Consider the following 25,402-nt stretch of genomic DNA (forward strand, 5'->3'; position numbering starts at 1 on the left):
AAGAGGAGAATCATAGGCGGGTGCAGGGTGTGGCAGTGCAGCGCATGTGCGAACAGTAACTGAGATTCCTCTTGGCAATGTCTGAAGAATTACCTTTTTTGGCGTTGTGCCAAAAAGTTGATTTAAGGTAAATGAGCAGCAAATTCGGATAAAACTTAAATTGAATTTATGCAAAACTGTCGGTTTTAATGCGGAAAAAGCCGGTGGTGGACGTGCGTCGAACGCTGCCAAAAACACAGAAATTCTAATTAAACTTCATTATTACGTCAATTTTTATATTAACGATAATATTCTGCTTTGTTTTGATAGTTTCTATGAAAAATTTGTTGCTTTGAAATGATTCTCATAACTAAACGCAAGTGATTGATTAATTGGTTTCCATCAGCATTATCTCCTGGGTAAAATTGTCAGGAGTTTGATCTATCGGCATTGAAAGTAACAATAAAAAACTTTTAACGAAAGTTGATCAAAGGCTTGTTTAACAGACCACTTAGCGAGACAATTCGTTCTTTTTAGTAAAAACCAAAGTGGTTTACTCTTTCCTTTTTCCATTTCCAAATTTTTCTTTAATTCGCTTATTCCTATTTTGAGCTTTTATGAATTTTTTCCTGCGAGTTAATGTATTGTGCTCTTTTTAAGTTTCTCCGATCTGTTCTTTTTGCCCTTTTTCTAATAGAAACAGAGGATTTTAAGAAATAAGGAAAATTAACATACTTAACAGCGTTTCGAAGATCTTTAATAAAAACTGTATTGTTAAGGCTGGCGGGCGGCCGCCGCAGGTAAAAGACGGACAAAAAAGAGTTTATTCTGGGCGCTCGACGAATGATTTATTTCTTCTTATATGTACATGTGTGTACGTCGAATATTCTGACATATTTGTTTATGTTAACGTTAGCATATTTGTGAGAAAATTACGAAATATTCGAATCACAGGACCTTTAGTTATATTAGAAAACCGTCGTTAATACTGAATCTCAGTCTAAGACAGTACAGCTAAAACAACGAAGCGATTGTAATAACACCCGTGTTGACGAATACAAGGGTGTCCGTCTGAGTCCACGGTAAAGGGTCAATTTTCGACAAAGCATTTGACGTCATTTCGTGCGCGCGAAGAGAGCTTGAATTCGTCTACAAAATTCAGGTGGACACAAACAATTTTTCATCTCCTCATTAACTCATTACACGTTTTGATATTTGTTAGAAATGATCATCGGAATGAGGAAAAATAAACGGCCATAAATATGGGGTTCAAAGAATAATTGCGGCCATCCTTCAGCCGTGCACACGGTTATTAAATGCCGAAGAACGGCGAGCATTCCGTTTGGCAACCATCGGCAGGGGAGCAGGGGCTCCGCTACTGGGCCCCCGGGCTCTTCCCAGGCCTTCCACCTACTCCTCGGCTGCCCCGGGGGGACTCCCAAGCACTGCCGGCCAGTGGCGCCCGTCCATCGGAAGCCCCCTTGCCTACCGCTAATGGATTTTTAATGAAGGACCGCGCTTTTTCTTCAAGATATTTATTGTTTATTTATTGTATGAAAGAGCGACAACAATAAGAGAGAAAGAGACAAATCGGTTTTCATTGCAAGGGCTCCGTAATATAATCGAATGCCGTCTGTCAGTCTGAATTAATATCGACATACGTGAGGCAACAAAATCGAAGTTTTTAAACACCCGTTTAAAATGCGCAAACCGCAGCACCTCGATCCACAATTAATTGTTAACTTTGCTTTACTTGTGACATTTGTGTCACTTTGACGGTTAATCCAGGACCGAAATGTCCTCTTGACATAGTCACTAGGACGTTCATAGATTTGTTTTTCGTCAAATTGTTTCAACTAATAAGAAATCTAAATTCTATTTTCGACTGCAAACGATGCTATAATAAATTTACGGTTCGACGGTTGGTCCGCCACTGTGTGTGGTGCAATACTGCGCCCCCTTTGATTACAAGTGGTCTTCGTGCGAGCTCGGTCAATTTCTTTTGTTTTTTCGATTGCTTTGATTGGTGCACGGTGGGCAATTGACCGTTTACGTGATTTCGGGCTTTTTGTTTTATCCCCCGCCGCCGTGGGATAGTAGCCAGAACCGCGATGGCGGCCGGTGCCTGGGAATTTTTCGCATGTAATTGACTGAATCGACGCATAGATAAATCAGTTTTTATACGCGATCTCCACTGGAGTTTGGTACCGCAAACTGCTCGCTGGATCAAAATTGGTTAACATGTAAAACGTGCCCTCACTTTTGGTTGCGTTAACACACACACACACACTCCGCCTATACCGGATGTGTCATCGGCGAAGAGGGCCAACTGTAGCGCGGCGGTTTCCAGTAGCCCCGGATTGGCTACCGGGCTTTGGCTTCCGGGCATTGGCCGACGAGTCGCGTGCGCTCCACTTCGCTCCAATAACGATGCGAGCGTATATTGCGGTATACGCATCCGTGCACATTCATTTAACATGAATAAAATAAATCTGACCGGGGCACTACACACCTGGAACTTGACAAGTAACAAGTGACGGGCGGAGATGACACTAGTAAAAAATGGCCGGTTTTAAATGTCGGAATAAGTGCTTTGGTACAAGTTTCGAGGGACACGCATTTAAACCCGAAAGATGGGGCCGTTCAGCAGAACCAACGGTTTTCCGTCAGTTCCTGTCAGCCAAATGCTGCCCTCAAATATAGCTATTTTTTAATGGGCAGTTGGCGCCATTCCTTTGACCTGAACCAACCCAGAACAATCCCTAACATATCTTCTAGGCGTGCGGAAACACGTGCGTCATCCGCAATGAGTCGCAATGTCCTCCGCCCGGGACTGAACCGCACCGTACAGCTAATCTGGACATTCTCACCAAGTTATCGGGGTTATCCCAAGATCGCGCACTTTTCCAAACTGAACCGAGGTTGCTTTCTATGGAAATTAACTTGCAGTAAAAGTTGATAGCACGTTAATAATATTGCCCTAATTTAAACAGACAGAGGTTAACTTCGTCGGAACAGGGGCCGAGAGAATCTTCGTGACGTCACCTCTCAATCTCTTTCAGCGTGGTAAAAAAATACGTTCGCTCTGGGCGGCCATTTTGTATTACGGGGTCGCCATGTTTACGACGAAATCTTGGATTTTGAAGAAGGAAAAATGGCAAATAGTTTAGGTTCGGAATTTCGCTGCAAGATGGCGTGTTGGGACGTTATCTCACGGGTTTGGCGGCAAATTCGGAGATGATACCGGGTGCGGCGAGTCTAATCCCAATAAAATAATGTTGTTTCCATTGCAACCTCCAAAATTCACACTGCCGACGGGCCGGTGCGGCCACCCGGAGCTTATCAGAGTTGTCGAAGTATGATTCAACATCATTATAAACTCCAGAGGATAAGCGACAGGAGTGTCGTAAAAAATCCATTGATAAGACCACTTAATTTTAGTGGAACCGTTCGCAGTTGTAAAAATCTAAGGTCACATCCGCGGTTCCTTTAGGCAAACAACAGGTAAAATGGCTCTTTCCAATATTTGCCCGAAATATCCGGTGTAATATATCTTGGCGGCACCTATCGACAAACAGAAATATCCTGGCAAATAATCGTCGCTTTCACACCGCTGCTTTGTAATTTTACCGGACAAATATAATGGTAAATCGAGCCGAAAAAAAGGCCTGGCTCTACGCCCCTGGGTCAATTATTATTTCCGACAACGATGGACTAAAATGAGCAAACTCTTTTATGCGGTATTAAAACTAAATAGACTTAGCAAATGAGCCGGAGTGCAACTATAAAACGTTCGCCCATCACAACGAAGAGCGAAGAGACATTACTTAATCTTTCACACGTTGCTGAAACTTAATCAAGTGCACAAATTAACGGTACGTGGCGTAATTCGTTATTTCAACACCTCGCAAATGGGCAATCTTCGTTTTTATAGCGCATCCGCGATTCGTTACACCTCAAATACGTTTTAACATAATAATAACGAAATTTAATGTTTTTAGTTAAAATTGACATTCATTAGCGCTATGGTGACACCTCTCGACCATAATTTCCAAGGAAAATTTCATTTCGTAACAGTAACGTAAGGTAGTTCGAATTGGCGTAGCTCCGAGGTGTCTGTGCTACTCATCGATTTAATACGGGCTGTCGATCTTGTTGCCATCTAACGGAGGCCATTTTTTTTCCAATTTCGATTGTGGCCTAAAGCTACTGGCGAGGGCGCTGCGAGGCGCACGCAACGACAATACCTAATTATAACCTCAAATTTTGACGGCTAATTCTGTTTTGCAGCTCCTCCTGCGCAAATGGCACTAATTTTTGGCCCTCCCTCATGACAAAATTCGAAACGGTGGTCGCTTCATACGCTCGAGAACACGCTCAGAAATCTATCGTGCATCGTTCATCGATGCCGACGCCGTAAAAGTAAGTTTTAGATATATATATATTTTTTAATTCAAATGTCTGTTTTTAGGACTTCGGAAGGATTTTTCTCCGACAACGTCGAAACAAAACTAAGTATGGTCGCTGCCTGTCTGTGCGACATCCAATTAGCAAAAAAACAACCTTCGCGGTGGTCATCAATAAATAGCGCCGCAATCAATATCATAACACGTGGTAGCAGCTCTATTGACCCTATTCTAAATCCAGCTCTGTGATCAGCATTTTATTAAGGCATTTCTTATGCAGTATCGAAGATGCACACCCGCCGCAATAACTAAGTGGTACTCAGTAGGCAGAGCTTGGCTGAATCACGCCTCGCAACGCGATTGGCTGGGAATAAAACATTCTTGCATTAACAACAGTTGAGTACTGTTGATGGGAAATTATTCACGGTACTCTTTGATGTCACTACGAACCACCAACAGAACGAAATCCGCACCAAAGGATCTGCGAAACCACCATGAACTGCCGTGATCTCCGTAAACTGGTCGTACAGAAGTGGTACTCCTTCGCTTTTGAAATGTAATTAAACGAAACTCGATGAGATTTCGGCGAGTTTTAAAGCGGTCGAATGGATTTTTCCGTTGGTGCGTTTGAGCAGGCACCATCGGTACCAAACTACAAGTCGTGGGTTCCTATTGTGCGCATTTTAGCCATATACATTGTCTGATCATCGGTCTTTTGTTGGATCGTGTACTGGGCCAGAGGAGAAATGTCACTGTGACAGCCCCGTATTGTTCTCGCTTAATCCTTTGAAAAATATGGCGTCCGATCAGCGGACATTCCTGAGGACGTAGTCGGTGCTGCCTTGGGAGCCATTTAAAATTGAGTACGTTAATATACCTAGACGTGATTGTGTTGAATAGGAGTTCATATAATATCTAAAAATGTAGTTTGTCCTCGGATATATTTTCCTATGAGCGATCATAGACAACCAGACGTGCACGAAACTAATCAGCGTTGTGGAAAATTTTTCTCCCTCGGAATACTTTGTATCTAATGTATCTCCACCACCATTTTACCAAGAAAGAGGTCTATTTTACCTCGGGGTTGTGCGAGACATAATTCGTTTTTCTTGTAAAAATGAAGCAAAATAAAGACAGTTGTCACAAAAGGACGTAGGCCTCACATGCACATATCACCTTCAATATATTGTCAAGAAAGACGCAAATTTTCCACAAAATATCATTCATAACATTGCAACCGTCAAAATTCGACCGATTTCACTTCCAAATTCCCCAGATAAGCCCCATTTAGTCTGCATTCTAAACTAAATGTAATTTTTTCAGTGATCTTCAGTACTGCATTGTACTGTCTGCACACAAATAAAACCAACATCAAAACAACAATTTATTGACAACCAAGAACTTCCTCGATATTCTCAAAAAATCAACGATATTCTTTCACCAGATCAAATAAAACTTTAATCAACGTTTCTTTCCTCACTTCTCTGGAACGACCCCCTCCATCCACTTAAAGTAAACGTCGTTCCCCCCTGTAATGGGGACTGCAATCACCTCGCAAACTTTATAAGGATGATTGGCTTTAACGTAAGCAGTGAGTTGATCCAGCTTCGAAGTTCGGGTCTTAAGCATCATCAAAACTTCAGAATCTTCATGAATTTTGTCCTCCCACTCGTAAATTGATACCACCTTCGGGACGATGTTGGCACAAGCTGCCAGTTTACCAAACACCTGAGGGTGTAAATTGTAAATGTAAGGTCAAGTTTAATTGAAGAGCTTAGGGCACTGATCATTCGTACATCATCAAAATGTGTTTGTTTGAAAAGAAACGTAGGGATATTGATAGACAATTTGATTTTGAAAATATGATATGTCGGCTAGAGTTTGGATTTGATTAGTTCTTGCTCCTATTGATGAGAAATAAGCCGTTACGTTCTTAAATGGCTTAAATAAATAACATTTTTTCAAATTTAAATGTATTATACATTCTTCGACAAGGCATCTCCCTGTATACCAAGATCCCTCAGCAATCTGCCCTTACGTCTTTAATAGTTAAGGGTGTTTTACCAATTCACGGGCAAGCATTCTAGCTACTTCCTCGGTGGGGGTTGTAACATAGACAATAGAATAGTGGCTCATCGTTTGGGAAGTCTGATTGGATTGGCAGGTTTCTACTGACATTGAAGCGCTCATAGCCGCGGCTCGACGAGACACCCTAGTATTGTTATTGCTAGATTTACGGTTGGAACATGCACGGGGTGTGAGAAAGGGGACGAAACCTACCCCAAAAGCAAAGCGGAGACAAAAATACTTTTCCCGGTTAAAATCATGAGAATTTTGTGGCAAGTCACTTTGCACTTACCGGCTACTATTAATGTGTTAGGAAAAGCTGTGATTGCTCGTTAAGGGTAGGGAATTAGTTCAAATAGAAGTAATTTAATTTAAGTGAAATCAATATAACAAAACGACGACGATCTAACCTCAAATTAGTTGCAGCTACTGTCCTTGGTTTGGACTGTTGTTTAACCTTAATGAACGCTAAAAATTTCGAATTTATTGGATGGCAAAATAGTAATTTGCATAATAAACTTTTATCTTAAATTAATACAATAAACAATACCATTACTATACTATTATTTATTCTTTTTAATATTTCACATTTATAAAGATTTAATATTCTATAACACACTAAATTCTGCATAATGAACAGTCACATGTGACTAGATAGTTCTTTGCCCGTGCCCGGCCAATCACAAAACACCGTGTCGATCACGTGCTACGTGACACTGACAGCTCTCGACGTAAACAAGCACGACGTCATCAAATTAATGCATTGGACTTATTTCGATTTGTGTTTAAGTTTAAAATCGTTTAAATAACCGCACTGTGGCCGAATTTCACTACTTGCTCCTCTAAATAGTACACAGAACTTTGGACTTTGGATGCACATGTACGGTTTCATATCAGGTATTTAACTAGAAATCAGAAAATAGTCATAAAGCAGAACTTTCAGTAGTCATTAGTGAGGAAAGGTGGCTTTTTCCAGCTTTTAAAGTGGTTGTTTATTCACTTTTATCATGATAAATACAGGGTAAGTGCAGTAATATTGAAAAGTGGCCTAGTTCGTAGATTTTTGAAAAGGGGCATTAAAAATTTGCCAGACACAAATAAGAAGTGCACTAGTTTTTAAGTAGACCCACTCCAAACTGGACATTCCACTTTGGGGTCAGCACTTCAATATTCATTGACCTCTTGCTACATTGCAAATTTATAAATTTGAGTTTTCAAAGCTGAATTGTGTCTTAAAAACAGTCGCAAAATTTGGCATGCAAATGCAACTTGGCTTGTGAATAAATTTTTTTCCTTCTTTCAGTAAACTAGCTGGGCAAACACTGTTCATTACTGGTGCCAGCCGAGGTATTGGCAAAGCTATTGCCCTAAAGGCTGCTCAAGATGGGGCCAATATAGTAATTGCAGCAAAAACTGTCACTCCACATCCTAAATTGCCTGGTACAATTTATACAGCTGCAGAAGAAGGTACATAAAGATTATAAGGCAGCCAGAATATGATTTTTTTCTCGATATATATATATCTTTTATTTTTTACACTGATTTGACGTCAAGATAGTATTGGAATTAAGTTTATTTGCGATGACCTGCCCCATGGGCCTACAAGTTTCCTAATATGTCATTTTGATTTATCTGAAAATTCTAGTTGAGAAAGCTGGGGGAAAAAGTCTAGCTTGTGTGGTAGATATTCGTAATGAATCACAAGTGAGACAGGCCGTGGAAGATGCAGTAAAGAAGTTTGGGGGCATTGATATTTTAGTCAATAATGCCTCTGCCATTTCTCTTACTGGGACCCCGGAAACTGATATGAAAAAATATGATTTAATGCAGAATATCAATGCCAGAGGGACATTCCTTGTGTGAGTGGCTCATTACACCCCACACTTCCTTCAACAAAATTCTCACACATTTTAGTTCGAAGGAGTGCTTACCGTACCTCAAAAAAAGCAAAAATGCCCACATTTTAAACTTATCTCCACCGTTAAACATGAAGCCCCACTGGTTTAGCAACCATGTCGCGTACACTACGGCCAAGTATGGCATGTCAATGTGCGTTTTAGGAATGCATGAAGAGTTTAAACCCTTAGGAATCGCAGTCAACGCTCTATGGCCTAGAACAGGTTAATTCGGCATAAAGGTCGTTAAAATCCTTTTTAATTGTATTTAATAACAGCCATTGCCACCGCAGCTATGGAGATGCTCGGAGGTTCTGATGCTGCGAAACAATGCCGGAAGCCTGAAATATGTGCAGATGCTGCTTACGCGATCCTCACTAAAGATTCGAAAAGTGTTACTGGGAACTTCTTCATGGATGATGAGGTACAATCCATTTTGAGACACGTTTAGGATTTTTTCTATCAGTTTAACGCTGGAAATAGGTGCTGCATGCCGAAGGCATTACTGACTTAGTGCAATATGCTGTTGACCCCAGCAATGCAAATAATTTGCTGCTCGATGCATTCGTTGATCCTCAATCTCCGTCTGATACCAACATCATTTTTTCTAAAACCTTAAAGCCGTCAGCTGAAAAGGCAACGCAGAGTAGTTTTGAGGCGACTGGCGAAGTAGGGAAGCTGTTCAAGGCCATTGAGGGAACTCTGTCGCCAGAAGTTGTCAGTAAAACCCAGGCAGTTTTTGCTTTCGTCGTTACTGGTGACGAACCTGGGAAATGGTATAAATTTCCCAAAATCTTGAACTTCGCAATAAAGTTTCTTACTTACTCGTTAAAGGTACATCGACTTAAAGAGTGGAGCTGGTGCCGTAGGACAGGGAGAACCCCCGTTAACCCCTGACGCAACGTTAACCATGGACGCCAAAAATTTCTTCAGTCTATTCTCCGGCAAAATGAAGCCGGCGACTGCCTACATGATGGGGAAGCTTAAGGTTAAAGGGAATCTGCAACAGGCCATGAAACTAGAGAAACTTATGTCCAGCCTTAAGTCTAAGCTGTAATAAGTATCGGTGCCTTATTATCAATATTTACAAAGTGGAATTAATCAAGAACTGAGGGTCTACGATACATTTGCTGTAATTTATAAATAAACCGCGTGAAAGCAATACTAGATGGTCTATTTAAGTATGATGTATTTTTTGTGAAATGTATATTAAGAATCGTTAAATAATGCAATTGTTGTTGAATCACGTAAAATTTAAGTACTACATAATTGAATATTTGGACCTTTTATCGGAACCTGTTTTTATGGTTCCAATTATTCTAAAGAGTAAGTTTTATACTGATATCTACACTTATTAACATTTAAAGGGGGTTTTGTTAGACATAAAAGTGGTTTTCTATGATGAGGGCCGAATTTTTTTTCCTTCCGTTTTCGTTATCAAACGATGGTAGATCCTCCAACTATACCGCGCATTCGCCATTCATGAATGTGTAAACGTTATAACTTTGCAGTCGCCAATTTGTCTCCTTTTCTTGTGGCGCAATTCGACGGGAAGAAAACTAAAGCGTTAGACTGAGCATAGTACAGTAAAAATCAGAAGAAACGTGGGATTCCCAACGTTGCGAGCGTGAAACGAAGTTCTGAAAGAAGGCGAATAAAATAAAACGCAAGGTATCTTTTTATTAGTTTTATATTTATTTATCTCTCTTCAACACAATTTGGTACATCAACTCATGTGACTGAAACGATAGCCCCTACATGTATTTATTCTATTCATAGAACAGATTCCGTTTCACTTAATCCAATCCAATATTCATAGAAATAGTAACTGAACCAAATTAACCGAAGAATTTCACCATAAGTTCTTAACTATCCATCTGTTCCTCCTCCTCCACCCCATTGCTCTGCACATGAGCATACCGCTCCTGTAACTCTCCGATTTCATTCTGCAGCTCCCCATACCTCATTTGCAGAGCCTTCTCCCGTTCAACCTGCTGATTTACGTCCTCGGTCAGAGACTGCAGTCTCCTGGGAAGGGCGTTCATTTCCTGTTCTTGCAGGAACTTGAAGGTTTTCAATTCCAAGTTAGCGATGTCGATATTTTCGTAGGTGTCATTGAGCTGTTTTATGAGTGCTTGCGCTCGCGATTGATAACCCCCCGTGAGGATTTTAAGCTTCTTTTCCATCCGAGCGGCTTTCTTCGCCTCCTTAGCCATGTGAGTGCGGTTCTGCTCCAGACGTTTTTCTGCGGATTCTAGTCTGTCCTTCTTGCTCGCTAAATTGGCACGAGTGTATCGGTTTTGGTTGGGCAAAAACAGTACTTGTCCGAGACACTCTTCCCATACTTGAGTGTAGGCCTCCATAGGCAGATCTCCGTGATTCATGCCCCTTTTAACCACCTCCATCTCCTTCTTCAATAGTTGTTTCGCCACCTCAAGCTCCTCACTCTGGAAATTTTCATACGGATTCTCTTCCATGAAAGCCAATTGTTGAGCCTGTGCCTTGTTTGACTGCTTGTTCTGCATCGGTAATGGGTTCTTCAAGTTGTCATATTGCAACATGGTGGCCATCTCTAATTTTATCAGCTCCTCAGCTTTCTGCAGTTCTGTCAACTGGTAACTCTCATTGAGAGGTCTCAAAACAGACAAGTTTACTTCTTGTGGCCTTGGTAAATCTCTCTGAATAACCTGTGATCTCAGTGCTAATTCCCTTATAGCTTTGGCCCTCATTTCCTCTTGATGTCTACTGTCAACATCAGCTTGGTCTTCAATCATGCTCTCCTGCGCTTGCTCTGGCATTGCTTGGTCCTCATTATCAGGAACAACAATTTCATAGTCATTTTTTGGTTGTGGCAGACTACTTAGCCCAATTTTCAATTGTTGGTTTAGGGATGTGCGATAATTTAAGTTTTCTGAAGGTGTACTTGCAACTGCCAAATGTTCTTCTAGATTAATGTTCAGCTTATCTCTCACTGACGGAGTGATATATCCAGTTGACCCTCCTACTGGGACTACTGCCCCGCTCCTTGGGGTCATGAACCCAGCACTTCCAGGAGTGGCTCCGCTTTCACTTCTTGAAGATCTGTAAGGTGTTGTCAACACTGTGTTGGGTGTTAAAATAGTTTTAATTTGTGGTGTTACACTAGAGAAACTTGTGTTGTTAATTACTGTGTTTAATCCTCCTTTTAAAGGAGTGTCAACTTGAGTCAATGCCATTACATTTTGGGCCTCTTGCAAGATTCTGTCAGTTTGAGGAGCAGGAGTTCTAGGAGTGGCTGCAGCATGTGGGGTAACTGTATAATCATTCAGCAGAGCATTTGTGGAGTCCACTCCACTATCTAATACAACTTCTCTAGCCACCTCACTAGCCTTTCCAAGTTTGACAACTTGGTGCATCTCTTGGTCTGTAATTTGAGGCGTTGGCAATACTAATTTTGACCTTTTCCTTGCAGGTTCCTGGTTCTGTAGCATCGCCTCAGGAATATCATTCTCCTTTCTCTGTTTGAGTTTCTGTTTATCTTTTTTTCTTTCGCGTTCTTCTTGCTCACTTCTCAGCTCTCCCTCCATGTTTTCTCGGGTCATTCTTGAAAAGTCTGGCGCCATAGGGTCTAAAGCTTCATGGAAAGTGTCATAAAATCCAATTGCAGGTCTTTTCTCAAATGGAATCTCTGCGTTGTAGTCAACTCCACGCTTCTTTCTGCGACGCGGAGCTACTTCAATGCCTGCAGCTCGCAGCTCCCGTCTTTTTTGTAGTGCAGCAAGTCTCCTGGCTTCCTCAAGCTGCTTCTCACGCGCCTTGCGTTTGGCTTTCTTGCCTTGAGTGTTGGCCAACCGGGCACGAGCCTCCGAAAGCATTTCTAGTTCATCTTCGTCCATGTCCTTCGGATCAGGTCTAGCAGGCTTAGTTTCAGGATTCGGATCAATTTCTCCAGGTTTCAACTTTCTGGGGTCGTCTCCATCATCGCCTTCCTCTTTCCTTTGGGCTTGATCCAGTAGATATTCATAACGTTCTAAGCACTGGGCAGCTGTTCGACCAATAATAGGAGCTATGGTCCTCCACTGCGTTGGCATTAGTTTCGCTAAATGCAGGAGCTTTTCGTCTTCCTCTCGAGACCATTCCGTCTTTTTAATGCTGGGGTCCAGCCACTCGAACCACCGGGCTTTACACTGTTTCGCTGATTTGCGGTGCAACAATGAGGCTATTCGGGACCATTGGTTTTTGCCATATTTCATCACGGCGGCTTTGAGGATTTCATCCTCGGTGTTGCGCCACACGCCTCCTTTTATCATAATTCGCGGCATTTTGAGTTTTAATGAGAAGTTCAACGGGAAATTGCTATAACGAAACCGACCGCTACTCAGCCAGAAATATTCTACTAAAAATAACAGGCAAAGCGAAGGTGAACACAAATGACAAGTATGACAAAGGACAGAGACAGCTGTAGATTGTCAATTTCTGTCTCTTCAAGTTATACTTTCATCCTATTGACCAAAGCTACGTTACTATAATGCAAATATGATAATATAATACAGATATTTCCTTTGTTTATCCTCAGGTAAAAGGAATAATCATTAACGGAAATACACCTGCAATTGTACTTTGCATCGTTAATAATAAACGGCAAATTCTCAGCCCTAGCTGAGCTTTCAATCTGTCACTGTGAATGACAGCATTGTCAGTGATAAGAAAGTAAACAAACATGGTGACAGTGACGGCGCGGCATTAATATTATTTAAGTTTATATTGTATATCTCTGGATAAAAAGCTAAATATTGAATTAAATATGAAGAATATTATCGTATATTTTTTAATATCCCTTTTGGCCACCTTGTTCTATATTGCAGGCCTCGTGTTCTTCTTAACAGACCACGAGCGCAACGACAAATGCGAAATGACTTATATGTTTGAATATCCCCAGTACGTGGTAAGTAATTGTGTAGTTTTGAAGGGTTTTTTAGTAAGTGTTTGTCTTTCTGTGACTCACATCTAACAATACGAACTTCAGGCTTCAATACCTGCTAAAATTAAAGTTAGATCATCCACAGAAATTCTCTTACGAGGACCTTGTATTAGCTGTATACTGTTGCCAAAAACTGTAATAAATTAGATGTGAAACAGAGCCAATTTTTTTTAACAGCAATTCAAACTGAATATTAAGCTAAATGATAATTATATATGGTTTCTTCAGAGAATTCATCACGAACTTGATGAGCTATACCCAAAATATGGCCTCTATGCTTATGGAGAAGGCAGAACAACAAAAAAAGCCAGAAACATGCAGTTTAACGGCATTCCTGTTGTGTTTTTACCTGGGAATGCCGGATCACATCACCAAGGTTCAGCCTGGCATTAAGAGAAATCACTAAACATTAAATAACTCACATTTCAGTACGCTCTCTGGCTTCGGTAGCCCTGCGCAAGGCATTAAATTCAGGAACTACGTTTCATTTTGACTATTTTACTATAGACCTAAATTCGGAGTTTAGCGCCTTTTATGGCCCGATTCTCTATGAACAATTGCAGTATGTTTTAAGCTCCATCGAAAAGGTTTTGGAGTTATACAAGAATGACTCCAGGAGGCCTCGGCGAGTGGTGCTAATTGGTCATTCAGTGGTAGTTTTATTAAATGGCAGCTTTGCCTGTACTATAAAATGACAATTTTAGGGTGGGATTGTAGCCAAAAATGCCATAGCAACTTTAGTCAAACAGAATAAGCACTTAGTGTCAATTTTTATTGCTCTGGCATCGCCCCTTGCTCGGGAGCCTGTTTACTTTGATAGATATGCAAGCAGTTTTTATGCCAGCAGTTCCTTCAATCAAACCAACATTACCTCAGTCAGCATTGCAGGGGGGTACAGTGATATTCTGGTGCCTACTTATTTGACCATTAATCAAGACAGTATTAATTTGGTGGTATTAACTGGCGAACAGTTGGGTAATTAAGCGTCCAAGGATTTTTTTGTTGTAGGCCACTAATATTGCTAAATGTTGGGTAGAGTCCAACCACGTCCAGATTCTATGGTGCAAACAATTAGTGTTAGCAATTAACCGAGCATTATTTGACAGTGTTGATAGAAATTCAAATCAAATATCAACAGATTCAAACTTTGTTCAGAAAGTCTTTCGACACCATCTTACTCATGTATGTCTGAAAAGGCTCTATTTTTGACACTTCAATTTTTTTCTCATAATTATTCAGAATAGTGGTTCATACGTCGATTTAACTGGTGCTACAGAGAAGCTGATAAAAATCGATTATAAAGGGGATTGGATTGAAAACATACAGCGCCACTACACAATAGATTTGAAGGAGGGGCTGAAACAACCTCAATGGTACATGGTGGGGCTTACTTTGCAAGCCCCCTATCAAAAGCTCTCAGTGCTGGCCATAAACTTGGAGGTTACTGATTGGGTTTTTGCCTGCAGTGCTGCTTACCCAAACAAAGCGAGTAGAGTTTGGTAGGTACTTTGCTTTTCTTAGTACTGAGACTTAAGTTTACCTACAAACTTTTAGTGTTGAGGCTAAACACTTGACTCAGTACTCAGAAATAGCCCCTTCAAATAGGCACAAAAGAAGGCTGCTGACGGTCGATTTACATGAGATAAAGCGGCGTAATAGGGAGTTTACCCATGTGGTGTTTAGGGCTCTGCCCACAGACGACCATGTAACGGACTAAAACTGAAATTAATTCAATTCATATACCTAAATTTTTCAGTTAATTTTTCATGTGGATACTTACAGCGAAGATGAACGGGAGGCCACAGTGTCTCTACCCAAATTTAGCTTTCAGAAACGTTTGTTGCAACGAACGCCAGAGAAAGCTGTAGTATTTAACCTGATATTCCCAGAATTAGAAGACCCATTGCAGATTTACCAGCTGTATTTAGAGCCCGTTCAATGTGACTCTAAAGAGCACCACTCGACTGCCAGTCTTATAACTCCATGGGCAAACGAGAGCGTTCACATGCACTTCACGTAAGATGTTCCTATGTCAGAAGAGCGATTATACGATAAATAACTTCCAGGGAGCTGCTGAATAAGCCGTTCATTTTAAGGGTGCAGAATCCTAAACCTGCGGGCGGAGAAAGCGTTAGGGTCCAGCTAACACTAGAGCCTTCCTGCGTTTATGCAATAAGGTAGTATTAAACCTTTAAAGAAAAAACTGTTTTATCGAGAGGTTTTTAGTGTGAGGCTCCACATCATAGGAGTTTTCGGTCAATTGGCTCGTCACTACTCTCCCTTCATAATATCTACATGCGCCACGGTGTTTCTTTTAGCGTTCCAAAGTCAAGTAAATGTTGTGGGGCGCACCAAGAGAGTGCCCATATTTTTCTCCTCTTTGGTCGTCGGTTTGAAGGAGATATGGCTTGTCGCCGCCGCTTTTCTGGTCTCTTTGACGTGGTATATTCAAACAAGCCCTTGACTTGATTGCTGATTTATCCTGGATTTGTGTTTAGCAAGAGATATTTACCAGAACCAGAATTTTACATCTCCGAAAATGCCATTTACACGGTAATAGCCATGACAATAATGATTATGGTTTCATATAGCCTGATTTTCATTTTACTGGCCGCATACTGTTTCTCGCTATTTGCCTTAGAGTCCACAGCGCACAAACTCGCCCTGAAGTATAATCTCCCCTCGTCATTTCTTGACAAAATGACGAACTCAAGTTTTTCAGACTTTTGGCCAAGAGTGTAACTTTAACGTTTCGCTTCTCCGACTACTTCGTCACGTTCCTGCACAAAATGCCTTTTCTGGTGGCTGCAACCTTAATCGCCCTGTGTTTCACCGCCTGCGGGGGTTTGGCCCTGTGCGTGGGACTGCTGTTCTACTTCTTAAAGGTACAATCTTGATATAACGCAGGATTTATTTTGAAGAAATATTTCAGCTCACCCAGATGTCTCAAGAGTATGTGGAACAAGTGGCGTGGTTTATTTTGGGGAGCTTGGCGAGGAAAATTCGGCGGCTGCTTTCGAAGCGAAACGAAGGACTTAAAGAGGCGACGGAGAGCACAGGACTGGAAGAAAAATCATTGAAAAGTACTTTAACGTCAGAGCGAAACGATGTTTCTTCTGATGAAAGAGTCGAAAATAGCGATTTAGAGACTGCTGCAGACGGCCATGAAGGTGCCTCAGAAGAGACTGAAGTCGAAGAGAACAAAGAGATTGATGCGAGACCTTTGGAGGATCTAACTGAATCAAACAATTCAATTTTTTTCCATTCTTCAATGTTCGTCATCTGGGCCTTTGTTGCCGCGTTAAATGTGCCTGCGGTCCTAACTTGGGCTCATAATTTTAAGTGAGTCTTTAAGCTCTCTTTACCAAACTTACTTTCAACCTAAACTGTCTGTCCAATTTACTTAGGTATAGCAGAAATTTATCGCCTGACGAGTCCCTATTGCCAGGCCTCATCTTCAGCATAGGAGCCTTCTTTTTATGGCAGTTTGATCTCCCTAGAGTGGACAGGTAGGTGGACCTCTCGATATTACTGGATTAAACAATCACTCCAGCCTATTTCAGACGGTTCAGCTCGGTTTTACGAGTGATTATTTTGACGCTGGTTCCTATAAGTTTCCTCTATGGGGCCGTTTCGGTTTACCGCATAAATTACATGCTTACGTTCTTGTTTGCGCTAGTTTTGCTCCAACAGTTTGCCCCTAAAGTGGCAACCGAAATTGGGGAAGCTACGGATGACGCTAGAAAAAGAGATGCCCACGAGAGATATGACGATATTAAGAAAAAAATTGATTGATATTCGCCTTTTTGTATGTAACTAGCAGTAATATACTAAATGAGGTGTTGCGTGGTATTAGGTTTGTGTTCATTATACTACAGCATTTGAAAAGGGGCATGCGGAAAGGCAAAGCATCAAAACTTCCGCTCTCGCTTAAGAAACGAGGATTTCGAGTCACCTGCAATGGGTGCCTAATGCGAACTGCTGCTTCATCAATTTATTTTTACTTACAGCGTAGAAAAAAGAATTATATATCTTATAAAATAAAATTATCCATTAAGCTTAATTACAATCAATTAATGTAACAGTTCCTTTTTCAGTCTAGTGCCATACATAACATTTCATTATCATGAAGAGAATGGATGATTTAACGGGGCGCTATGGTACAAAAAAAAAAAATTCGTGAAACCCTCTAACACTTCAATAAAATGTCAATACAGTTTTCTATTACTTAAGCCACACTAAAGAAAATTAATGAAACAATACCCGACTTTACCACATGAAATCAACAACACATAACTTTAACCTAAAGGTCTACGAATAATCGGTGAAATCCTCAATGGGCTTGTAGCGCTTGCTCTCCTCCGAAGGATATATATTCTGGTCTTCGTTTTTCTGTTCATCCAGCACCTTCTTGCGCACGTTTTTGATCTGTCTCAACCTTTCCAGCCAATTGGACGCATACGGGTCGTTTGGACTGCTCTGCAAAGATCTGGCCACCAAAGAGGCCAGCTGCATCGAAAAAATTAGAATGTTTACAAAAAGGGAGCAGGAGCAACATACATTTGCGTGCAGGGCCAATTGCCTGGCTAGAATGGCAACGTTGTCATCGGAAACCACTTTGGGGTCGTTGCCGACCACCGCCAAATCTTTGAGTTCGTCTTTAATTTTGACCGTTACCCTGTTTATGCTGTGGTCGAGGGGCTGGATAATAATACTGGCGAAGTTAAACTGGCTCTAGAAGCATTTGAGCGTACTATAAACATAAAAATCATCCCTTATTTGAAGGTAAACCTTGATGGTCTTCATATCAAACTCCTCCCCGCTTTCGTTATAGATGATATTGACGTAGTCGTTCCCAATGTGCATTTTTTTATTGTTGCAATTCGGGTCCGTCTCTTTGTTGGGCATGAGGGTGGCCACGTGGTAAGTCATGCGGACCACGTCGTCCTCCCAAATGTAGACGTATTTACCGTCGCCCCCTTGTTGATCTAGGCCGCCTGTAAAAAACCCAAATGATTTTGTCAAACCTTTTCTTGAGCAACCTTACCCAATATGTGAGGTTCAGTATCGGCGATCCTAGCCAAAGTCCCCAGATTGTCCAGAAACTGGATATACCTCATCGAACCGAAACAATTCTTTAATATTTCCACCTCATTATTCACTTGTCCTTCTCCAATATATAGGACTCCGACTGTATGGGTCTCGTACGGCGGGATCTTGTCCAAATTTTTCACTGCCCTGCGAATATTTACAAGCATAGTTTTCAAGCTACAAAGGAAATAATGAGAAGCGCACCTGGTGACAACATCACTGGTGCCAATGAGTAGCGGTCTGTCATATTTTTGTTGATCTAGGGAGCAGAAGTTGTGGTAGAGCTGCAGAAAGACGAAACTCGGATGCACCCCACTTTTGGGGGGCTCTTTGGAACGGTTGGGATGTTTGTTCGATTCCGGTCTAATGCAATTAGAAAAAAACATGATTTCCTACATAACGTGGCACGCCGATCAACTTACTTGGGTCTGCTCATAACTGAAATAGTGTTTAGTCTATCGCGTCTAATGTAGCTCCCGGAGTCGAGTCGCTCGGTACTGCCGCTACTTTTGCGCTCTTTCAAATTTAATTGGCTCAAATGGCTGGTTCTATCTAAGACCACCGAAGACGACGAGCTCTTTTGCAGCTCTTGGCCACCTATCAATGATTTAAAAGAAAAAAAGTTATTTATTTAATTCTTGACAATTTGGTGACAGATATCCTGTTTCTAAAACCCAAAAAGTCAACTACGTCTGCGATTCAGTTGAAGAATATCGCAGTTATTTGCAGCGTTTCATGTATTTTCCGCACACCCCAGGTGCCTTTTCGGAATTACAATTTGAGTATTTCGTCTGTTGCCCCTTTAACATAAATGATACCATGCACCCAAGCAAGACTTACCTTTATTAATATGTCTTGCCAATCTTGGGCTGGTCTGAGTAGGACTTTGCGGTGGTTTCCCGGTTAGCGGCTGCAATCCGCCGATGGCGGTGGGCCGACCGGGGAATTCCAAGGGCGAAATGTTTGTCTGCAACCCCGGAGATGGAGGCACCGTCTGACACATCTTTCCGGTGGCCGAGGCGGCCTCGTTAGGGGCCGCCGATCCAGGAAAACTGTAGTAACTGTGCAAGGAGGGGTGCGACGACTGTACTGTATCGGTCTGTGGGGGACTGGTACCTGAGGCAAGAGATTTGATAGCAAAAAATGCCTTAAAGTTGGCAATTTGCATGCCCTAAAATGTGTGGCTAAGTCGTTCTCCAACGGGAAAGGTGGTCAGCTGTAAAGCAGCCTTTAGGTGAGCGACCAATTTTACCTGCTATCTCTTCGGGTATGGCCTCGCAGCTAACCCGCATATCTTTGGAATACATTTTGCCTTTCTTCTCTTCGCTGCTATCGCCCTCCGACGATCCGGAGGATGAACCCATCTTGTGAAACGGATTTTTCCAGCCTAGAAAATGAGATCAATTCCATTTCTCATTATTAATCGATTATTCATTGTTAATGGATATTACAGGTGTCGAACTTACCGGCAGACATTTCCGGGCTGGAATTGGATCTACGAACCGGATTTCTGGATCGACTACCATCTTCGTAAATGATTTCATCGTTCTCCTCTTCGATGCTATCCTGGGAGTTTTGCCTTGATGGAGTCTGTCGCGGAGAACCTAAAATATACAGGGCGAAGAACAAATATCGCTGATTAAAAAAAATCAACAATTGAGCCTTTAATAGCCCACCTTGGCCGCTGGCTAAGTCGTCGTCGCAATTACTCTGATTCTCGTCGAATGTATCTTGGCGTACCAGCGAAGGCCTCGGTGGCTCCTCTTGTGTCGAGCGCTTATACAAATTAGCGACCTCTTTCAAGGGAAAGTCGAATGGCATGTAGGAGTGAGCTAAATCATTCTGAATTCGCATTATCCACGACATGTCTCCTGCAAAAACACCATAAACCTCTCGCATATGGAAAAGTATAACAGTACCAGTAGGTCTGCGAATATGGACCTCGGCAAAGCCCTGCAACCAACACGGGCATAGGTACTCTTCCTTGCCTTCCTCAGTTTGACCCAGTCCTTTCGTTGCCTCTTCTTGCGGGGAACTGGCCGAATTATTAGATTTTTCATTGGAATTTTGCCGGCTAGTTTCCGTACTGCTACTACCTAATTTGCGGCTAATAAAAGGTTTCGCTGGAGGCGCTAAACTCACCGGCTGCAAGCAGGTTGTTGTCCTTCATAGCGTTGCACCTGCTCCAGCAGTCCTCGCACAAACCTCGCCTCAAAACCTTTTGCGAGCAGCCGCTGGTGGTGACCCTTACCAGCTTGTTTCCTACCAGCCAGGTCATCGACTGTCCATCTCTTAGGAGAAATTCGGATAAGGGTGTTCTAAATACAGAGAATGGAGTTAAATGTCGGGTTAAAGGTGCGCATTGCTGGAAGTATTGGTACCAATCACCTCCGACACTACATCTTCTGGATGCAAACACCGTACAACAGCAGTGATTTACCTTCTAGGTAGAGCGGTGCAAGGCGAGAAGACATATCGAGCCATCAAATCCACGCAAGTCTCATTTAGCTCTTCATAAAACGTCCCTACAAGTTTACTGGGAATGTGGGTCTTCTTAATCGCGCCTTTGTCCATTCTCACGGACCACGTCCTCTCGTCCCGTCGTCGCGAACCTGTACAAATAATCGATTCCACATCTTTAACGTATAACTAAAGCAAAAACGACCTTGTTCCGTTAAACTAGATGACCGTTTCCGATCAGAGCTGTCCTGATTCGCGCTAGTCAGATCTAGTTTATGGAAAATGGTCTCCTCGTACGGCTGGAGGTTCGCTTTGAGGCCCTTAAAACTCGACGATATTTCTGGATCTAAAGCAGGCGAAATTGTAAACTCACCGTGATAATGAAGCTAACGAAATCCCTGCGGAAAGTAAGCCGACACTTAAGGAACCAGAGGGCGATCACGTGATGCGCTAAAGACACAATGTAATGGTTGAATTTGAAGGGGTTGCTATAGGCCAAAGCAACAGCGAATACTGCCATGTACTGGTCCGCCACAAAGTTGGCGAAGATCGAAGGCAGTTGAGTCATGGCTGGAGAAAGGTGAATAGCTCAGTGAGGGAGGGCAAGAGGTTACGGGGAAGATTACTGGATAAAAACTCCAAAACTGGCACCGCCACGTGGTTCGTAGGAGACATTTTCGATAAATCCAGCAAAACCGACGGGAGGATTTTCACCATCACTTCCTTCATTTCGAGGGTGCACACCATGAGTGCCGAAATGCATGGTTTCGAACTTTTAGGGGCGCTTATAATGCACTTCATTATACAACTGGTGAAAGAGAAATAAGGCAAAAATATTGACCAATTTTTTAGTATCTTGAAGTTACCGTATCATTTTTGTCTGACTAGGATTATCGAGGTATGCATGATACGAGGCCAGATTGACCAAAACCAATGAAATGATCGTATGGAAGTCGGGCTTGTGCACTTTGACGTTGAGCGATTCCGGCAAGTTAAGGGTCCGGTCTGAAACCTGAAAAAATCTCAATGGAACAACAGCGCAGCTCAGGTAAAAACTTACCATTGCACACAAGGCGCCGACCAGTAAATCAAGCTCATTATTGCCCTTCCCTAGAACCAAGGACTTGTTCTGCAAGCCCTTGGAAATCCCCGTAAGAACCAAATTCAAAACGTCCCAATCTAGAAAAAAACACTTTAGTAAATTGGTCTGGAAATACAACATGCGTGTAAGTTCATGTGCATATTGGAGCGGGTGCTGTCCCTTTTATAGTGATATTCGTCTACCTTTCTCCGATCTCAAGCAAGTAATGATGACCCTAAAAGCCTTCCGAAGGGGCATGTTAGTGACGGTGCACGCGGACTGTGATGTAACTGCTGGCGATTGTGGCGGAGGCGAGTTTAAGCTGTTGCGATAAACCACACTCAAATACTGGCTAAATACTATGCGGTTATTGTCTGGGTACCCGAGATGGAATATCGAGTCTGCGCGCATTTTCAGGAAACAATCGAATATCTGCACATATACTTAAAAATAATATACATAATACAAGCGAAAAACCTGCTTACCGCATATCTCACTTGACTGCAACCCTGAAAGCACAAAGGCATCTCATAGTGTTTCTCCAAGAACGTGACCAATATGGTGAAAACGCGGATTGCGTGGCTCGAAGGCAAATTGTAAAGCTTCCTAATAAACAGCGAGTTTAACCCATGCACCAAACACACTATGTCATCGTAATTGTCGTGAGCCGGTGCTTCAAAGGGCCTAAATAAGAACTGAAATTCCCTGCTAAAGCTGCATTGCATACTATGAATCAAGATCGTACTTTTTCCAAAATGTCCAAGAGATCCAGACAACGCTTCGAGTCGCTTACTCTGCAAAAATCTAAGAGCATTTTAATTACGGATATCCTAATGGAAACATCGCTGTCGTTTATTGCTGGAGTCATGTAAGGGATGATTATGCGCTCCATCAAATCCTCTTCGTATGGTTCCCTGACATTTCCATTATATTGCATGACAAATTTTAATGGTGAACTTGTAATACCTATTGATTTTGTACACGTGAGTCAAAGTCCAAAGCACCTTAATTCTTATAGTGCTGCGCATGTCGCTTCTAAAGTACCGATGAACCAAATTGTGCAAACTGTTTAACCACCAATGGTGAACGGGGCAGATGTTTATCGATAAGTACTCCAGTAGTTTCATCAAACTCTCATCCGGTCTATCAACGGCACATTCCTCCACCAAGTCATAATAGCTCTTAAGATTGCCGTGGTATTTGTTATGCTCTATATACCATTCCATGGTGTTCATCGTTGACATAAGGATAGATTTATATTCGAGCTTATAGGGCACTAAAAAATTGGGCGTTGACAATACATATTGATGTTCGGTAATTGGGAGAACTGACCAGTGTTCGCTATGTGAATAGACTGAGATATGATCTGTAAAATAGCAGACCAGGAAGAATCCAGAAGTTCCATTCCATGTCGATTTACCAGCTGCTGGATGGCGAAGGCAACCTCATAGGCAACAGCCGGGTGGTTGGTTGTCAAAGCCTAAATGCGAAATTTTAACCTTCACCAAAGGTTACAATGGTAATTTTACCTGCACAAAAGAAGGTAAAATCGAACTTGGCGGACAGCGCAAGTTTGGAAATGGGTCCACAGTCCACAAGCCCATGCGTGTAAAAAACACTGCACCTCTTAGCAAATCAATGTGAGGCCTCAAGACTGGCTCTTGCAAGATTCTACACATTGTGTAGATCGTGGAATGCCCCATGTGGGTCCCCAAGAGGTTTTTCATTATCTGTAAACAAGTTGTCAACTAGCAGAAATGCATTAAAAATTAGTCACCCTGTGTTACGCTCAAGTTTCTTAAAAGAATCACTGCGTATATGTTACTGCGATTTTTTTGAAACAGCAAAAGACTCAAAGCTATTCTAAACCCACGCAACCTTGCTCTAGAAGATGCCTTACATGCCAGCTCTTTTCACAAAATCTCTGATCCATGACGGTGCGGCAAAGACCGCCGATGAACTTTGGCAAGGCATCTGGTGACATGTTGCTATAAGCTACAATACTGGACATTATCTGAAGACAGCTGATTATGGTGGTGGGTGGGCTGCCTCGTGTGCATAATACGCACATGTGCCTGTAATATGGTAGTGTCACTCAATTATTTTCTAAGCCAGAAATTGCCTTTACTCAATGAAACCGTTGATGATTTCCTCGTCTAAATAGGCGGCATTGAAGCGGATTGTGTTGTCAATCATTGTCAGGTACTTCTCAATGCCTCCTACTCGAGATATTTCTGGCAGCCAGTTCAAGAGGAATCGTCCAATTTCCTCTTCAAAGAATAAGATTACTTTCCCTGCAACATATGAAAAAAATCTAAGCAAAGATAGAACCGTCACACTATGGGATTAAAACATGGCTTAAGGACTCTATGCAGAGAAGAAGGTGGTGATAATATATAACCATTTACATCACCACCTATGCTAACAACTTCCTTACCATTTTGTGTTAGAGCAATCAACAAATCCAACTTCTGCAAAACGTCCTCAGGATGATCATGGTGCTTTATTAACCTGAAAAACTGTGCTCTCATGACAGACAGCCTCTCCATCTGCCCTTTAACTAATGCTTGCATAAAGAAAAACACCATATGACGGGCCTCAGCAGGGTTTTCCTTTGCAAATAAATCTTCTGTGCAGCTCCATAGTTTCTCTACTACATACTGCATGGGCAAATGTGAAAATGTTGCATTTGTAGTGATGGTAGTTTACTTACATTGCCTAGTTTTTCCTGTTCCACAGTCACTGCTAAGTCTTTGAGGGCTTTAAGCCGAAGTGGCAGAGAAGTCTCCTTGCTTATATCTCGAATAATGTCTTGTGATGGGTAATAGTCAAGTTTCCCTGGATGAGTTCCTATGAAATGTTTTTTTTTTTTTTTTTTTTTTTTTGAACAAATAAATGAGTAATTTATTAATATGTTGCTCCATTACAAGGAGGTTTGTGATTCAAATGTAAGTACACTTGGGCTAAAAACAGCTACTACTGAATCAACATTATTAATTACTGTAAATGTGAAATGAAAAGAAGTCCAGCTCTGGCCACCACACATATACAACATGATTTGAAGCAGAATACACAACATATAATATCCTGAGGCTCGTAGAGCCGAGGACCATCATGAGTCCCCATTTTGAAAGGTTCATACGGAGAGTTTTTATATATATCTCCCACAGCCAAAATGTGTTGCGATTATGATATCAGTGGCATTCCACAATGCAAATTTCGAGAGTTACTCCGGATAACGGGAGGTAGGAGTACGAAGGACTTAAATGAGGCTTACCCAGAGCTCCTTTCTTGAAGAACTCTTTTAGACGTGCTGGGAAATTTTTGCTGTCTTTCTCCTTAGAGCTCATATTTGTCTATTTACAACTACGGGAGATGTAAGAATATATTCATATATTCAGGCAGTGTATTAATTAAGTTCGTGAAATATTAATAGATCCAAGATATGAAGAAAACAAAAACT

At 41.8% G+C, this 25,402-nt stretch overlaps 5 protein-coding genes across 6 annotated transcripts; 2 read left to right on the plus strand and 3 right to left on the minus strand.

The window, feature by feature from the left end:
- Positions 1 to 5,756: 5,756 nt before the first annotated feature.
- Positions 5,757 to 6,856, minus strand: LOC136340104 (divalent-cation tolerance protein CutA). Its single transcript, XM_066283873.1, has 3 exons — positions 6,666 to 6,856; positions 6,450 to 6,597; positions 5,757 to 6,113 (listed from the first exon to the last, which is right to left on the minus strand). Exons 1-3 carry the CDS (start codon positions 6,710 to 6,712, stop codon positions 5,862 to 5,864), a joined length of 447 nt encoding a protein of 148 aa, XP_066139970.1. The 5' UTR covers positions 6,713 to 6,856; the 3' UTR covers positions 5,757 to 5,861.
- A 367-nt stretch (positions 6,857 to 7,223) lies between these two features.
- Hsdl2 (Hydroxysteroid dehydrogenase like 2) lies at positions 7,224 to 9,752 on the plus strand. Its single transcript, XM_066283860.1, has 7 exons — positions 7,224 to 7,473; positions 7,756 to 7,919; positions 8,098 to 8,311; positions 8,367 to 8,572; positions 8,626 to 8,771; positions 8,831 to 9,123; positions 9,182 to 9,752. The coding sequence occupies exons 1-7, from the start codon at positions 7,460 to 7,462 to the stop codon at positions 9,402 to 9,404; spliced, it is 1,260 nt and encodes a 419-aa protein (XP_066139957.1). The 5' UTR covers positions 7,224 to 7,459; the 3' UTR covers positions 9,405 to 9,752.
- Positions 9,753 to 10,021: 269 nt separating this feature from the next.
- On the minus strand, positions 10,022 to 12,753 carry Cdc5 (cell division cycle protein 21). Its single transcript, XM_066283839.1, has one exon. The coding sequence runs from the start codon at positions 12,646 to 12,648 to the stop codon at positions 10,213 to 10,215; it is 2,436 nt and encodes an 811-aa protein (XP_066139936.1). The 5' UTR covers positions 12,649 to 12,753; the 3' UTR covers positions 10,022 to 10,212.
- A 140-nt stretch (positions 12,754 to 12,893) lies between these two features.
- On the plus strand, positions 12,894 to 17,159 carry PGAP1 (GPI inositol-deacylase). The gene is made up of 15 exons (XM_066283835.1): positions 12,894 to 13,271; positions 13,536 to 13,683; positions 13,737 to 13,960; positions 14,012 to 14,260; positions 14,316 to 14,489; positions 14,547 to 14,806; positions 14,862 to 15,012; positions 15,064 to 15,323; positions 15,374 to 15,484; positions 15,534 to 15,749; positions 15,806 to 15,976; positions 16,030 to 16,192; positions 16,240 to 16,649; positions 16,715 to 16,816; positions 16,871 to 17,159. Exons 1-15 carry the CDS (start codon positions 13,131 to 13,133, stop codon positions 17,100 to 17,102), a joined length of 3,012 nt encoding a protein of 1,003 aa, XP_066139932.1. The 5' UTR covers positions 12,894 to 13,130; the 3' UTR covers positions 17,103 to 17,159.
- A 127-nt stretch (positions 17,160 to 17,286) lies between these two features.
- Positions 17,287 to 25,399, minus strand: gig (tuberin). Of its 2 annotated transcripts, XM_066283834.1 has the most exons (29): positions 25,217 to 25,399; positions 24,653 to 24,789; positions 24,377 to 24,599; positions 24,068 to 24,233; positions 23,840 to 24,014; positions 23,469 to 23,669; positions 23,272 to 23,419; positions 22,906 to 23,215; positions 22,685 to 22,853; positions 22,425 to 22,634; positions 22,143 to 22,371; positions 21,919 to 22,037; positions 21,725 to 21,870; positions 21,485 to 21,666; positions 21,232 to 21,428; positions 21,064 to 21,178; positions 20,839 to 21,010; positions 20,541 to 20,716; positions 20,318 to 20,494; positions 20,075 to 20,269; positions 19,865 to 20,002; positions 19,651 to 19,785; positions 19,239 to 19,514; positions 18,821 to 18,995; positions 18,603 to 18,761; positions 18,355 to 18,545; positions 18,099 to 18,304; positions 17,868 to 18,041; positions 17,287 to 17,816 (listed from the first exon to the last, which is right to left on the minus strand). In XM_066283834.1, exons 1-29 carry the CDS (start codon positions 25,287 to 25,289, stop codon positions 17,619 to 17,621), a joined length of 5,172 nt encoding a protein of 1,723 aa, XP_066139931.1. In that variant the 5' UTR covers positions 25,290 to 25,399; the 3' UTR covers positions 17,287 to 17,618. The 2 variants fall into 2 exon arrangements, with proteins under 2 accessions (XP_066139931.1, XP_066139930.1); XM_066283833.1 differs by having other exon boundaries at positions 19,865 to 20,269.
- Between the last annotated feature and the right edge of the window lie 3 nt (positions 25,400 to 25,402).

This window comes from Euwallacea fornicatus, chromosome 7 (genome assembly GCF_040115645.1).
Source record: "Euwallacea fornicatus isolate EFF26 chromosome 7, ASM4011564v1, whole genome shotgun sequence".
In the NCBI taxonomy this organism is placed as follows: Eukaryota; Metazoa; Arthropoda; class Insecta; order Coleoptera; family Curculionidae; genus Euwallacea; species Euwallacea fornicatus.

What these genes read in the sequence shown, in the direction of transcription:
- LOC136340104 (XM_066283873.1), bottom strand. Translation starts at nt 6,712, where the DNA reads ATGATTTTAACCGGGAAAAGTATTTTTGTCTCCGCTTTGCTTTTGGG. An exon ending in GTCTCCGCTTTGCTTTTGGG is followed by an intron (nt 6,598 to 6,665) that starts GTAGGTTTCGTC and finishes TAACAATACTAG; the next exon opens with GGTGTCTCGTCGAGCCGCGG. An exon ending in GAATGCTTGCCCGTGAATTG is followed by an intron (nt 6,114 to 6,449) that starts GTAAAACACCCT and finishes TTACACCCTCAG; the next exon opens with GTGTTTGGTAAACTGGCAGC.
- Hsdl2 (XM_066283860.1), top strand. An exon ending in TTATACAGCTGCAGAAGAAG is followed by an intron (nt 7,920 to 8,097) that starts GTACATAAAGAT and finishes TGAAAATTCTAG; the next exon opens with TTGAGAAAGCTGGGGGAAAA. An exon ending in GCCAGAGGGACATTCCTTGT is followed by an intron (nt 8,312 to 8,366) that starts GTGAGTGGCTCA and finishes CACACATTTTAG; the next exon opens with TTCGAAGGAGTGCTTACCGT.
- Cdc5 (XM_066283839.1), bottom strand. Translation starts at nt 12,648, where the DNA reads ATGCCGCGAATTATGATAAAAGGAGGCGTGTGGCGCAACACCGAGGAT.
- PGAP1 (XM_066283835.1), top strand. Translation starts at nt 13,131, where the DNA reads ATGAAGAATATTATCGTATATTTTTTAATATCCCTTTTGGCCACCTTG. An exon ending in TTGAATATCCCCAGTACGTG is followed by an intron (nt 13,272 to 13,535) that starts GTAAGTAATTGT and finishes TGGTTTCTTCAG; the next exon opens with AGAATTCATCACGAACTTGA. An exon ending in AAGACAGTATTAATTTGGTG is followed by an intron (nt 14,261 to 14,315) that starts GTATTAACTGGC and finishes TTTTTGTTGTAG; the next exon opens with GCCACTAATATTGCTAAATG.
- gig (XM_066283833.1), bottom strand. Translation starts at nt 25,289, where the DNA reads ATGAGCTCTAAGGAGAAAGACAGCAAAAATTTCCCAGCACGTCTAAAA. An exon ending in GATTGCTCTAACACAAAATG is followed by an intron (nt 24,234 to 24,376) that starts GTAAGGAAGTTG and finishes CATATGTTGCAG; the next exon opens with GGAAAGTAATCTTATTCTTT. An exon ending in ATCATCAACGGTTTCATTGA is followed by an intron (nt 24,015 to 24,067) that starts GTAAAGGCAATT and finishes ACCATATTACAG; the next exon opens with GCACATGTGCGTATTATGCA.